Source organism: Dermochelys coriacea, chromosome 2 (assembly GCF_009764565.3).
Source record: "Dermochelys coriacea isolate rDerCor1 chromosome 2, rDerCor1.pri.v4, whole genome shotgun sequence".
NCBI lineage: Eukaryota > Metazoa > Chordata > Testudines > Dermochelyidae > Dermochelys > Dermochelys coriacea.
The window spans coordinates 147,544,558-147,558,743 of NC_050069.1; the positions used below are offsets into that span (position 1 = coordinate 147,544,558).

Below are 14,186 nucleotides of genomic sequence, written 5' to 3' on the forward strand. Positions count from 1 at the left end.
TATAAAAGCATTAAATTTTTTGAGTCAAAACTTAACTTTGCTTAAATGTTTTACAGCAGCCCATATTGATGCAAAATGCTAATTCTTCAGAAAATCCTGGTACCATTTCATTGAAACTTGAATCTAAACAGAACCTGTAAGTATTTGCAAGTTGCCTTTTGCATACCTCTTCAGCTTTTTGAGCTTCTATGTATTTGTCCAAGTAGATTCCCTGAAGTACAGAGCCCACAATAGTCAATCCTTTACCAGCCTTCAACTGAGAGGTGAAAGAAAGCAATCTAGGGTGTTTAACCACCTGTTCCGAGTCCAAATTCAACAAAACCAAGACTTGAGGTCTGCAGTATTGAAAAAAAAAAAGTCAGAAAGACAACTGGAAAATTAAAATTATAACAGAATTATTAATAACCAAATGGTATAGTGTTCATTTGCAAACAAGATAAACTATCAAGCAAAGAAGCCCAGACCAATTTTAGGTCATCATACTTTGTCAGAGAACTGATAATGTAGAAAATCTATAGAGATATATAGCACTCTCTGCTGACCTTCTGTTATAGCTTTACTCTGAAAAATGGCAGATTGTTAATTATTCAGCAATCTTCTTGTTTCAGAGTCAAATCTGCTTACTTAATTGACAAAATTATTTTTCTGACATTTGTCAGTGCTATAAATCCAAAATAGCTATGAGAGAGTATAGGGTTCTACTTCCTTCTTCAATATCAGCATAATTGTTGATTAAATTCTAATGGCAAGCTCAAATTCTACCTTCAATTACACCAGTACAACATCAGACTATATCAGGACGTTCCCAGAAATATTGCACTCAGAAAGTTAATATTCTAACATTAAAAACTGTCCAATTAATGTGAAACAATCAGGCCTTTTATCCCACTTGTCATTTCCAAAGTCTAATTATCCAGAAGTGCCATTATAATAAAAATAATAACACATGGATTTTAGAAACGGTCATTTAACATTAAGAAAAATAAAACCTCATGTTAAATAATGGTAGTGGAGCCACTTATAATCAACTTGGATTTAGTTGAAATTTTATTAAGTAAAATAAATTAATAAATTACTAAAAATAACTGTGTGACAGAGTACAGGAGGCTAACAAGTACCCAGCCCTGTGATCACTTAAGCACTGATTAATTCCCCTGGAGAAGACTGATTGGGAAATCTGCAGCTAATTGGCTGACCAGTCTGGGGGGCTGATGAACCACTCAGCTGTCAAATGAAGCTATAAAAGAAGACACAGAGAGGAAGTGAGGGAGAAAGAATTTGGTTAGTTGAGCTCAGTATGCTACCGAGATCCCAAAGGAGAGATATCGCTGTTCCTCTCTGGCCCTGAGGGACAGGCAAGAAACTACTCTGCGTATTTGGCTGCACAAGATTGTATTGGGGTTGGTGGCAGGAGTATAAATAAAATAATGTGGAGGTGCCACTCACTGGAGAGTCAGACATTTCTAGGCATGAGAGGGTGGGAACGGAGCATGGCTTGTTACACACTGCAATGTGCAAACTCCAATTCTAGTTTCAGTGAACTTTGGCTATTAGTTTAGTTGTTTTATAAACATAATATCTCTCTATGAATCCTACACTAGCTTTAAGATTACTGAAATCTACACAGTGTTTCATCAGCATCAATATTCCTGCTTCTAAAATTATTCGTATTTAAAGTAGGGGGACTTCATGGATTCTTACCTCCAGTTTTTCGTGTGAGGAGGACCATGTTCAACCCGAAGTAAAGCATAGCGAGCTGCATTCAAGGATAACCCCCTGATTCCATCACCCCACTCTTTTTCAGCTCTTCGAGGTATAGGAAAAGGGATTGCATTAACAGAGTACATTTTCTAATGCAATATAAACCAATATCTTTATAATGAAATGACTTGTTTAGCTGGCAGAACACATCCTAAAAAGACATCCTATGTGAAGGATTGTACAGTGTAAATCACAATTCACCTCATAAAATTGGTCCTGTTACTCCCATATCCTAAGGATTTAACAAACTAAATCCAGTAATCATATTTTAGATGGGAAAATTAAATAAAAATGTTAACTATTTGAGCACTGGCAAAAGACTAAAAAAAAATCATTCCTCTCACTACAGAACTGGCAATGGAGCCTTTGCTACCCCATGTAAATAATGAAGAGGATACGTCATTGATAATACATCTACACAGCCCGCGGCAGCAAGCCTCCTACTCTGGATTGACAGAGTATTGCTTGTGCTACCACACTAAAAATAGTTGTGTAAATGCTGCAGCTTGGGCTAGAACTCAGGCTCTAGAGAAGGGGGAGGGGCTTCAGATCCCAAGCTCCAGCCCAAGATGCAAGGTTAAAGAGTTGCTTGCAGAGATATTTTTAGTGTGGTAGCGTGAGCCCCATGAGCCTGAGTCTGTTAACCCAGGCTGGGAGGCTCAATTCCACGCACTATGTCGACATATCCTGATACAGAGCAATCTGGACCACTAGGCTGGGCCCAAATAAACAATATGAGTTTTAATATGGCTAAATGTAAATGTATACATCTAGGAACAAAGAATGTAGGCCATAGTTATGTGATGGGGGACCCTATTCTGGGAAGCAGTGACTCAGAAAAAAAATTGCAAGAACTCCCTGTGGCCAAAAGGGCTAATGAAAATCTTGGATGCATAAACAGGGGAATCTCAAGTAGGCACAGAGAGGTTATTTTACCTCTGTATTTGGTATTGGTACAATCACTGCTGGAATACTCTGTCCAATTTTGGTGTTCGCAATTCAAGGATGTTGATAAATTTAAGAGAGTTCAGAGAAGAGCTATAAGGATGATTAAAGGGTTAGAAAACATGCTGATAGGGATAGACTCAAGAAGCTCAATCTATTTAGCTTAACAAAGAGAAGGTTAATGTGTGACTTGATGACAGTCTATAAATACCTACATGGGGAACAAATATTTAATAATGGCCTCTGCAATCTAGCAGAAAAATATACAACGTGATCCAATGGTTGGAAGTTGAAGCGAGACAAATGTAGACTGGAAATAAGGCACACATTTTTAATAGTGAAAGTAAGCAAATAGTGGAACAATTTATCAAAGGTTGCAGTGGATCCTCCATCACTGACAATTTTTAAATCAAGATTGAATGTTTTTCTAAAAGATATGCTGTACAAATAATTTTGGGGAATTCTATGTTTTGTGTGATACAGGAGGTCAGACAATGATCATATTGGTTCCTTGTGGCTTTGGAATCTATGTATCTATGAATGTGAGACTTGATTGGTTAAAAAACTCAATATACAATCTGACGAGATACCTTTTTTGCAAGGATTTTCCTTAGCAAAAGGAATGAATAGGAACCAAAAACTCGCAATCTCTTAAGGTGCCACAAGTACCCTTTTCTTAATCAAAACTGTTACTGATGTTTCTGGAGACTAACCTATGAATAACCTCATTACCTGGTGCCTATAACCTGTGGGAAGCTATGAGCTCCACTGATTATTGAAATGCTATGATCACTTTATGGTCATTCATCCTCCTCCATTCTCATTCATTCTATGCCTCTCCTATCTACAGTTATATCAGAACTGTGAGAACCAGAAATAGGGTGACCAGATGTCCCAATATTATTGGGGCCTCCCGATATTAGGAGCTTTGTCTTATATATGCAGCTGTATCCCCCAACCTCTGAAAAAAAGTATACAGATTTTTCATACTTGCTATCTGGTCACCCTAGCCAGAAATTAGTTTGGCCCCAATTGTGAGGAATTAATTGCAGAATTTGAGCTATACTGTGAATTTTTCTGCTGTAGGGAATTTGTTTTAGTATATAAAACTGTTCCTTGTTCTTTTCTTATTTTGGCATCAGTAAGCTCCAGATATTTTTACTCTTCTCAGAGTACTATGGCTGCTTTTTAAGAGGGTTAAAGATAAATAATATGCTAGACATAGCGCATGGATGGTCTAATATAGAACTGGCCAAAACATGGGATTTCCACTTTGCAGGAAATTTCTCATTTTATGAAATTTGGTTTTGTTCCCAATCAGAATAAAATCATGCTTATTTTATTTAAACTTTTCCAAGAACCAGAAATACCCCCCAAAAAATCAATTTAGCAACACCAACATAAGGTGTTTCTGAAACAAAATTTGCGCCCCAACCCTGACAGCTGCTGTCAGAAATTAAGAAATTAACGTTCTTGTTGGCTTCATCACTGCTATTAGCATTCAGAAGCTGCTATGGCTCCCAGAGTCTGTGGCTCTAAAGCAGCCCTATCAAGCAGATTTCCCTTGTCTGGGGACCCAGGGCTTCCTGACACTTCGGTCAACTAATGGGAATCTGGAAGCCCTGGAGGGGTGTTCTGGGCCCAAGGCAGTCCATATGGCACCACTGCCCTGGAGCTGTAGACCCTAGAAGTGCATTCCAAAACCTCCAGGCTTCCATGCTCCCTGCTGCAGAGCCAGGGCACCCAGGACTTTCAGGCTCATGGCATGGAGCCTGGACACCCTGGCATGGCTGTCTGCCCTTGAGCCACAAGTCCCAGAAGACCCAGACTCCTTAGCAACCCAGCAAGCTGGCAGGCAGGATTCCATCAGAGCTCCACCTTTGATCCACTGAAAATCTGTCAGTAGAGATATTCTGTGACACATCTGAGGTCTGGCAAACAGGCATTTTGTTAGAAAATTTCCAACCTGAAGAATAGCTCTGTGGAAGCTCGAAACCTTGTCTCTTTCACCAACAGAAGTTGGTCCTATCAAAGATATTACCTCACCTACCTTATCTCTCCAACCAGCTCTAGTCTGTTAGATATGTCTAAGGGTACGTCTACACAGCATGGACTAGCCTCCCTAAGCTAGGTTGAATCCAGCTCACACAGGAAACAATAACAGTGAAGTCAATGCAGCATGGGCTTCAGTCTGAGTAGTATAAGCCAGGTACAGATGCTGGATGCATGCTCAGCTTGTTATCCCATTCTGAAGCCTGCACTGTGCTAAATTCACTGCTATTGTTACCTGCATTAGCTGGATTACCTTGTAGGCATCTCAGTAACTCCTTTTTCAATGTGGCAACTCCGATGACAAAGTTATTTTATCAGTTTCTCTTTCATAACTAGTATATTTGTATTCCTACCTTGAAGTGTTAGTTTCAGTGCATTCATTTTGCCAAATATGTCCACCAGCTATATTAATGTAGTCAAGGACACGTTACGCATGGGATCTGCAAGATGTGGGGAGCCACTCTTCCTGTCTGAGTTCACAAGTTCAGGTAAGATTGCTTTAATTCATCCTTCATAGATTCCTATAGATGAGGGGTAGGCAACCTATGGCATGCGTGCCAAAGGTGGCACGGGAGCTGATTTTCAGTGGCACTCACAGTGCCGGGACCTGGCCACCAGTCTGGGGGGGTCTAAATTTAACATTTAATTTTAAATGAAGCTTCTTAAACATTTTTAAAACCTTATTTACTTTACATACAATAGTTTAGTTATATATTAAAGACTTATAGAAAGAGACCTTCTAAAAACATTAAAATGTATTACTGGCACGCAAAACCTTATATTAGAGTAAATAAATGAAGACTCGGCACACCACTTCTGAAAGGTTGCCAACCCCTGCTATAGATTCATAGATTCCAAGCCCAGAAGAGGCCACTGTGATCATCTAGTCTGACCTTCTGTACAACACAGGCCATAGAACTTTCTGAAAGTAATTCCTAGAGCAAATCTTTTAAAAAAAACATACAATCCTGATTTTAAAAGTGACAGTGATGGGGAATCCACTACAACCCTTGGTAAATTGTTCCAATGATTAATTACTTTGACTACTAAGAATGTATACCTTATTTCCAGTCTGAATTTGTCTAGCTTCAACTTCCAGCCATGGGATTCTATTGTACCTTTCTCTGCTAGACTGAAGAGCCCACTAACAACTATTTGTTCCCCATGTAGGTATTTATAGATTGTAATTAAGTCACCCCTAAACCTTCTCTTTGTTAAACTAAATAGATTGAGCTCCTTGCAATCTATCCCTATAAGACATGTTTTCTAATCCTTTAATCATTCTCATAGCTCTTCTCTGAACTCTCTCCAATTATTCCACATCCTTCTTGAATTGTTGGCACCAGAACCAGACATAGTATTCCAGTAGTGTTTGCACTAGTGCAAAATACAGAAGTAAAATAACCTCTCTACTACTACTTGATAGTACCCTGTTTATGCATTCAAGGATCTAGCCCTTTTGGCAACAGCATCACTCCGGGACCACACGGTTAGCTGATTATCCACCATAACCCCCAAATCTTTTTCAGAATCACTGCTTCATTCTGTATACGTTCTTTGTTCTTAAATATGTGTATTTACATTTATCATTAAAATGCATATTTTTTGCTTGAGGCCAGTTTACCAAGCAATTCAGATCACTCTGAATCAGTGACCTGTCCTCTTCACTGTTTACCAGTCATATGATCTTTGTGTCGTATGCAAACTTTATCAGTGATGATTTTATGTTATCCTCCAGGTAATTGATAAATAGCATAGGGCCAAGAATCAATCCCTGAGGCATTTCCCTAGAAACATACCTGTTTAATGATTATTTCCTGTTTACAATTACATTTTGAGAACTATCAGCTAGTTTTTAATCCATTTAATGGGTGCCATGTTAATATTAAGGATAAAGAAGTAGAGGAAGAACAGGGAAAAAAGGGAAGACTGCCTCACAGCCAAAAGTCTGAGGCCTGGAGAGCTCAGAGCAGCTATTTACCGAGGCAGCAAAAAAATTGTGATGCACTTGCTGAGCAGATATAACAGTGAAGGGGGAAAAAGTTCTGGCACCAAAAACTGAACATATCAACTGCCTCTATGGTCTTGGTCAATCCATCAGTCATGATTTCTAGATTACAGGATTCTCTATGCACAAGAATGCACACTTTTGATTAATTTTTATTCACAGACTGACTGGATATCAGAGTTACTCCATTAATAACCAGATTTCGAGTAGCACAAAATATTTTCCAGGTATCACATAATCCACATGTGATCATGAATGTTATGTTCATCTCATTATTTCCAAAACTTAGATTAATGCAAGACAATTTACAAGCTTCTTTGTCTTAAATGGTGCCTAGTCATCTGTATATTTTTTGTTTGACCAAACAGCATACTTCATTGAAGATCAGCAAGAAAAAGAATAGAAAAAAAAAGATTTTTCATTTAAATTTCATTTACAATTGGAGCTGGGCGTGAGATACCAAACTCAAATAGACACACCCAAGTTAGTTCTGCAAGCTGGAACAGAGCTAGCATGGGTATGTCTATGCACGCTGTGGACAAACTGGGGAGAGTCCAGAGGAGAGCAACAAAAATAATAAAAGGTTTAGAAAAACTGACATATGAGAAAAAGTTTAAAAAACAGGGCATGTTTAGTCTCAAAAGAAGAAGACTATGAGTGGATCTGATAACAGTCATCAAATACATTAAGGGCTGTTATAAAGAGGATGACAATCAATTGTTCCACCATGTCCCATGGTAGTTTCAATATTTAATTACTCTCACAGTTAAAAACTTGTGCCTAATTAAAACATTTGAATTTGTCTGTCTTCAGATTTGAGACAGTGACTCTTTTTGTGCCTTTAATACCTGTTTTTTCCCTGCGTAAGGGTATATATACACCCTAATTAAGTCACTTCTTGATCTTTTTGGTAAGTTAAAAATGAATTCAAGTCTCTCTCTGCAAGACGTTTTCCCAGATGTCAAATAATTTTATGGCTATTCTGTGCATTATGTGTTTGTATAAACAGACACAGAGCATCTTGGAACTTTGACATTCCATCTGCCTTGCAGAAAGAAGTGCCTTTTTCATACATACTCACATATGTCATTTTCCTTGAAATTTCCTGCAGAACAGCTGGAATCTTAGGGCTTCAAGACCATGTCACTTTTTAAAGCTTGCTACTTGATATTAACATTCAAGCATAACATTTCACATTTTCCTGGTATTAATTCCCCAATAAAAAAATAAATTAAATATAACAAATGAATAAAATACATCCTCTTACCCTCTATATTCTATGTACTTGTAAATACATCCTGCAATTAGCATGGCAATCAAAGCATAGTACCAAGAGCAAATGAACATCAAGGCAAAACATAAACTCATCCCCAGGAATGAAAGAGCCCTAAAAAGAAGCACATTTTTGAATTTATAACATGCCTGCAAATGTTCTACAAAGTCAATTCTTCCATTAAACTAACTCCCAGAAAGACCTCTCTAACAAAAAAGGCTATTTCATAATTTAAATGCATTGTCAACAATTTTAATAATCATTCTGAAAATGCTGAAAACTGAATACAATATTCAATATAGGCCTACAATGTTCAATTCTGAATCTCTCTACTTGTGCCTACAACTCTCTTCAAGTTTTAAACAGGTCTTAACGTTATTTAACATCTATAATGTTCAAGTCTATTTTAAACTTCAAAAAAATATTCTTTATTATTTATATTATTCTATATAAATCCATGTAAAAACAGCCAATATTAACAATATTCTTGTTAAAGTCAGTCAATGAAGTATGATATATCTACTGATATGGTGCCTTAAGTATGTCATGTGATAATAAAAACTGGTATATGATAAGTATCTGTTGTGATAAGAGACTAAGAAACCTTTTTAATATAAAGGCTAAAAAAAAAGACAGATTGGGATTTAAAATGGTAAAAAAAAATGTTAACGTTGAAAAACAGAAAAAGGTAGACGTTTAAAAAATAAAATATAAGCAGACAAAAGGTTTTAAAAGAACAAATATACAAATAAGAATTGGTCATTAAATAAACATGAAGTAGTTTGTGGTTTTTGTTTAAATCACACCAGGCAGAAATAGTATGAGGCTTATAAACAAAAGATTATATGATGAGTACCAGCAATGACAGATTTGGGCTGTATTCTATATTCCTTTATTCAAAATTCTTACACACTCTTTTTACAGAGCTCTTATACTCACAGCAAGCCTTTGAAATTTGGCAAGTGGATTGTCCTGGAGTCAACAAGATGCCTTCTGTTGGCTTCAAGAAAATCTGTTTAGATTTGGCCAAGTTACAAGGTGTCAAAAATTCCAACTTCCTATCTGTTTTTCACAAGGCAGAGCCTGTTTTTGGTTTGTTGCCAAACATCCCCAAAATTCTATTAACACTCTAGGCAACCATCTCAGGGCATTGCACTTCAGCAGTTCACACAAAGAGCTGAGACTCCAGACAAGACATAGATAAATTAAATATTATTTTTTCCCTCCCAATTAAAATACCCTTTGACCTAAGGGAACATGCATGACGCTTGAACCAAGGGAAAATCCTGGAATCATATTCCCATTGACTTCAATGGGACCAAAATTTCACCCTTAGTTGTAGACTAAATTCTACAACCTGGTGTTCACAGTTTTGTGAACTTCATAGAACTTATTACTGATCACAAGTTGGGAATCCAGATCTCAAATAGGGCAGATCCAAGCCTGAAACACTTATCAATGCTATCCCTCAGAAAGTTTGCCAAATATATGTCCTTGGCTATGGTGTCTGTAAAAGCAGGCTGCTTCAGCACATGTAACTCTCTTTCAATGTGTTGTCTGTCCTCTTCCAGTGGCTGGTCAGGAGAGGATAACAGCCTTTTCATGCTTCCAGCTAAAGTCCGTTAGCTCAAGTGACAGTGCTGCAGTAGTTGATTGATGTATTGGGGGCTGAAAGGGTTAGGGAGAAGGTACAGTGTCATATAATCTGTTTACATTTTATAAAAAATTAGGATGTTGGCTCTATTACTTTGCAGCAAAGCTTTTTTTTCAGTTATGATGTCATGTTTGCTTTTGCTTTTCAAATGAAAGAGAAGATGTGCAATAGTGCCGCTGGGGACAGTGAGATGACCCTGCCATATGACAGGGTAATCCTGATCCATATCAGATGACTGGGAACAGGAAATTTAAAAAAAGAAATAGTCTCTTTGCAGCACTCCTGCGTGTCACATCAACACTAATTAAATAATTAACTTGCCTAACACTTTCCATATTTAAAAGATTCTTATCACCTTTTTCACAGAGGCTCTAATTTCTTCATTGCTTTCATGGGTTGCTACTAATTGTGTTCTCTTTTTTTTTTTTTTTTTTTTGGAGTGCCCAACTTCAGACATCTTGGACCTGATTTTTCAGAAGCAGTGAACACTCATGACTGCAACTATAGTCAATGGAAATTGTGCATACACAATAACACTGATAGTAACAGAGTGTGGTTTGGAAGAAAGTGCACAGAGTTGGGAGTCAATAAGCCTTCTGTCTAATCCTGGTTCTGTCACTGACTCAGGTATGGCCATGCGCAACTAATTTTGCATGTCTCAGTTTCCTCATCTATAAAATGCAAACTTAATTCTGACATTTCCTAACTTTTGAGAACTTGGCTTTGCAACCTTAACATTTTTATCATAGGTTTCAGAGTAGCAGCCATGTTAGTCTGTATCCGCAAAAAGAAAAGGAGTACTTGTGGCACCTTAGAGACTAACAAATTTATTAGAGCATAAGCTTTCGTGAGCTACAGCTCACTTTGAGCTGTTGCTCATGAAAGCTTATGCTCAAATAAATTTGTTAGTCTCTAAGGTGCCACAAGTACTCCTTTTCTTTTTATTTTTATCATAGTTTTCTGTATGTGATTTCATAGATTTTTTCAAAAGAAAACTGGGGAAAAATTGAATCACGTGAAATAATATTGACACTGACATGAGCCTTCAGCACAGTTGGAACCTTAATATCTATAGCACAGACCTCTGCCCCTTGAGCTAATGAAGTAACTAACAGCAGTAGTAGCAGCAGTAGGCTGTCATCCTCTTTGTCGACCAGTACTAGAGGGGGGTTAAGCATGCACAATGTCAGTGAGTTTCACAGATATTTGCTGGGAATTTGCATACTACTTCAGTATTCCACACAATGCATCCACTTTAAGTCCAAAATAACAATCATTCATTCAAAATCATGTGCTCCGATAACTGTTTTTTTTAGGACTAGAGCAGTGGGTCCTGTAGAAATGTGATTATGTATGTAAGTCTGTAATTAAAGATTGTATGATAATAGATTCACTAAGGGGGCTGAATTAAGGCTGCATAGAGATTATGTTCATAGACTTTAAGGTCAGAAGTGATTGTCTAGTTTGACCTCCTGAACATTGCTGTCCACAGAACCTCACCCACTCCTGAAATGTGCCTTTAACTACAGCTATCATTATGTGTGTTCTTGTTCATAACTATTTTTCTCTCTTGCTTCCCATCTGCATCAAACTCAGAACTAACTGAAATCAACAGGGAAAAAATATTTTTCCAAACCTTCTCCTCTACTGTAATTTTTCATCTTGTATTAATGTTGTGAATCTATACATTGTTGAAAACAGTTTTACTACTGAAAATGTCCAATGAATGCAAAACAAACAACAAATACAAATCAAAATTAAGCCATTAGATTTGGCTCTTCTAAATAAGAAGTGTACATAAAAAGATTTCCTACCAATGGTAGTACTTGAAACGAGGTCTCCAGTTTGGAGTGCATAAAAGAGTTTGCACTGCACAGGCCAAGTTCACAAACATATAGCACATTAGGAAAAACCTGCAGAGAAAGACAAATCTTTTAACTGGGAAATGAACTCTACAGTCTCACATACAAAATCTATCAAGAGAGTAGGGATAAATAAATATATTTACAGAAAGTTCAGATTAGTATCAGAACATGGGAATTACAAAGCCAGATCAGATCAGTGATTCATCTAATATACTATCTAGCCTCTGATAGGGGTCAGTACCGGATGTTTCAGAAGAAGAAGCAATAAACACTTCAGTAGATAATCACAGAATGATCTATCAACATGGAAAGCTTCTTCCTATCTCGAATCAGCTAGAATTTTGCTTATACCTTGAAACACGAAACAGGGTTTTTATCCCTCATAAAACTTTTATAAAAAATCTTTGCTATTGTAACTTAAGGCATCTTTTTGTTATTCATATAAAACTCTAATCCTTTTTAAAGTTTTACTGATCTCTTTATAGCATGTTATACTGTAGTGACTAAGTTCCACAAGTAGTGTGTTTTGTTAAAAAGTATTTCTTCTTTTTTTTTACTTTTAAATTTAGATTCTTTTAATTTCACTGACTGTCCCTTTGGTCTTGTATTTTAAAAAAGATTAATAAAAATGCCCAGTCTACATTCCCTGTTGCATTATTTCACATACTTTTTGCATGTCCGTTCTTATTTCCCTTCTCCTCTCTAAAACATAGACAAACACCAGATTAAAGCTGTGCCCATAAAGTGTTCAGATCAAATAATTAAGCATCCATCTTAGACAATAATGAGTCATTTTCTTGTAACTGTTTACACATAATTCTTTTGGTTAAAGATATCACTGCCGATAGGAGAAAATTTAAAAAGAAAAATGCTACTGATGCACTTAAAGTTTTAAAAACAACAAGGAGTGCAGTGGCACTTTAAAGACTAACAGATTTATTTGGACATAAGTTTTCGTGGATAAGCATGCTGCATCTGAAGAAGTGAGTTTTTTACCCATGAAAGCTTATGCCCAAATAAATCTGTTAGTCTTTAAGGTGCCACCAGACTCCTTGTTGTTTTTGTGGATACAGACTAACATGGCTACCCCCAATACTTAAAGTTTTAAAGCAAGAGACAGTTTTGTATGCAATAGCTATGGTCATGGTATATTGTAAGATTTAGTCTAGCTTACTGTAGATGTAAAACCACCCCACATTTTATTACATTTTATTCAAAGGTACTGGAATTACCTGTAAAATAGGAAAGTAATTTGACATTAGCAATATTTTAAAATATAAAAGTATGGAAAACAGCTGCTTATTGCAATACTGTGGGTGAATTACTAGAGAAACTAACCTGATTGAAAGAAATATGAAAGAGGTTTTCAGGATGACTTATTGAGTTAAACATATATTACATCACTATCTTCTAAGTCTATGATTTATTGTTTGAAGAGTTCTGTGTAGCTCAAAAGCTTGTCTCTTTCACCAACAGAAGTTGGTCCAATAAAAGATATTACCTCACTCACCTCTCTAATGTCCTGGGACTAGCACAGCTATAACGCTAGAAAGATACATTATACCCTGTCAGGCACTCAGATACCACAATAATTAGGGTGATACAAGCACAATAGATGGATTGATAGCTCTTTTAACCATTTCCAATTGTCAGCATCATTTCTGAAGTGTGTACACCAAAACTGGACACAGTATACCAGTAAGGTCTCACTTATACCATATAAAAAGTTAATACCACCTCTCTATAGCTACACCACGTTTCCTTACTTACATATCCAAGAAATAAAGAATACAAGCCATTCTTACTTGATGGGAGACTGTATCCTGAGAAGCAGTGACACTGAAAAAAATTTGGGGGTTGTGGTAGATAATCAGCTGAACTTGAGCTCCCAGTGTGATGCTGTGGTCAAAAAGGGCTAATGTTGGCCAAAAGCCTAATGGGGAGAAATTGTCTCAAGTAAATTGTCCTCCATTTTGCTAGCTTTGAATTGGTAAGAAGAAATGGTTCTGAGTTTATTCTTTGATGATTGTGTTAATGATTGGTTTCAGAGTAGCAGCTGTGTTAGTCTGTATTCGCAAAAAGGAAAAGGAGTACTTGTGGCACCTTAGAGATTAACAAATTTATTTGAGCATAAGCTTTCGTGAGCTACAGCTCACTTCATTGGATGCATTCGGTGGAAAATATAGTGGGGAGATTCATAAACACACACAGAGAACATGAAACAATGGGTTTTATCATACACACTGTAAGGATAGGTTTCAGAGTAGCAGCCGTGTTAGTCTGTATTCGCAAAAAGAAAAGGAGTACTTGTGGCACCTTAGAGACTAACAAATTTATTCGAGCATAAGCTTTCGTGAGCTACAGCTCACTTGTAAATGCATCCGATGAAGTGAGCTGTAGCTCACAAAAGCTTATGCTCAAATAAATTTGTTAGTCTCTAAGGTGCCACAAGTACTCTTTTCTTTTTACTGTAAGGAGAGTGATCACCAGCAGAAGAGGGGGAAAAGGAGGAAAACCTTTTGTGGTGATAATCAAGGGTGGGCCATTTCCAGCAGTTAACAAGAACGTCTGAGGCACAGTAGGGGGTGGGGTGGGGGGAGAAATAACATGGGGAAATAGTTTTACTTT

At 37.0% G+C, this 14,186-nt stretch overlaps 1 protein-coding gene across 2 annotated transcripts in view; it reads right to left on the bottom strand.

Moving 5' to 3' along the window:
• Positions 1-14,186, bottom strand: part of SLC12A7 (solute carrier family 12 member 7) — a 328,393-nt gene that overhangs the window by 76,303 nt on the left and 237,904 nt on the right. For both annotated transcript variants that reach the window (XM_038392945.2, XM_038392944.2), the window contains exons 14-17: positions 11,508-11,606; positions 8,034-8,153; positions 1,702-1,806; positions 167-335 (exon numbers count right to left, since the gene is read on the bottom strand). In XM_038392945.2, coding sequence (XP_038248873.1) covers positions 167-335; positions 1,702-1,806; positions 8,034-8,153; positions 11,508-11,606 — 493 coding nt within the window. The remainder of the gene's footprint in view (positions 1-166; positions 336-1,701; positions 1,807-8,033; positions 8,154-11,507; positions 11,607-14,186) is intronic.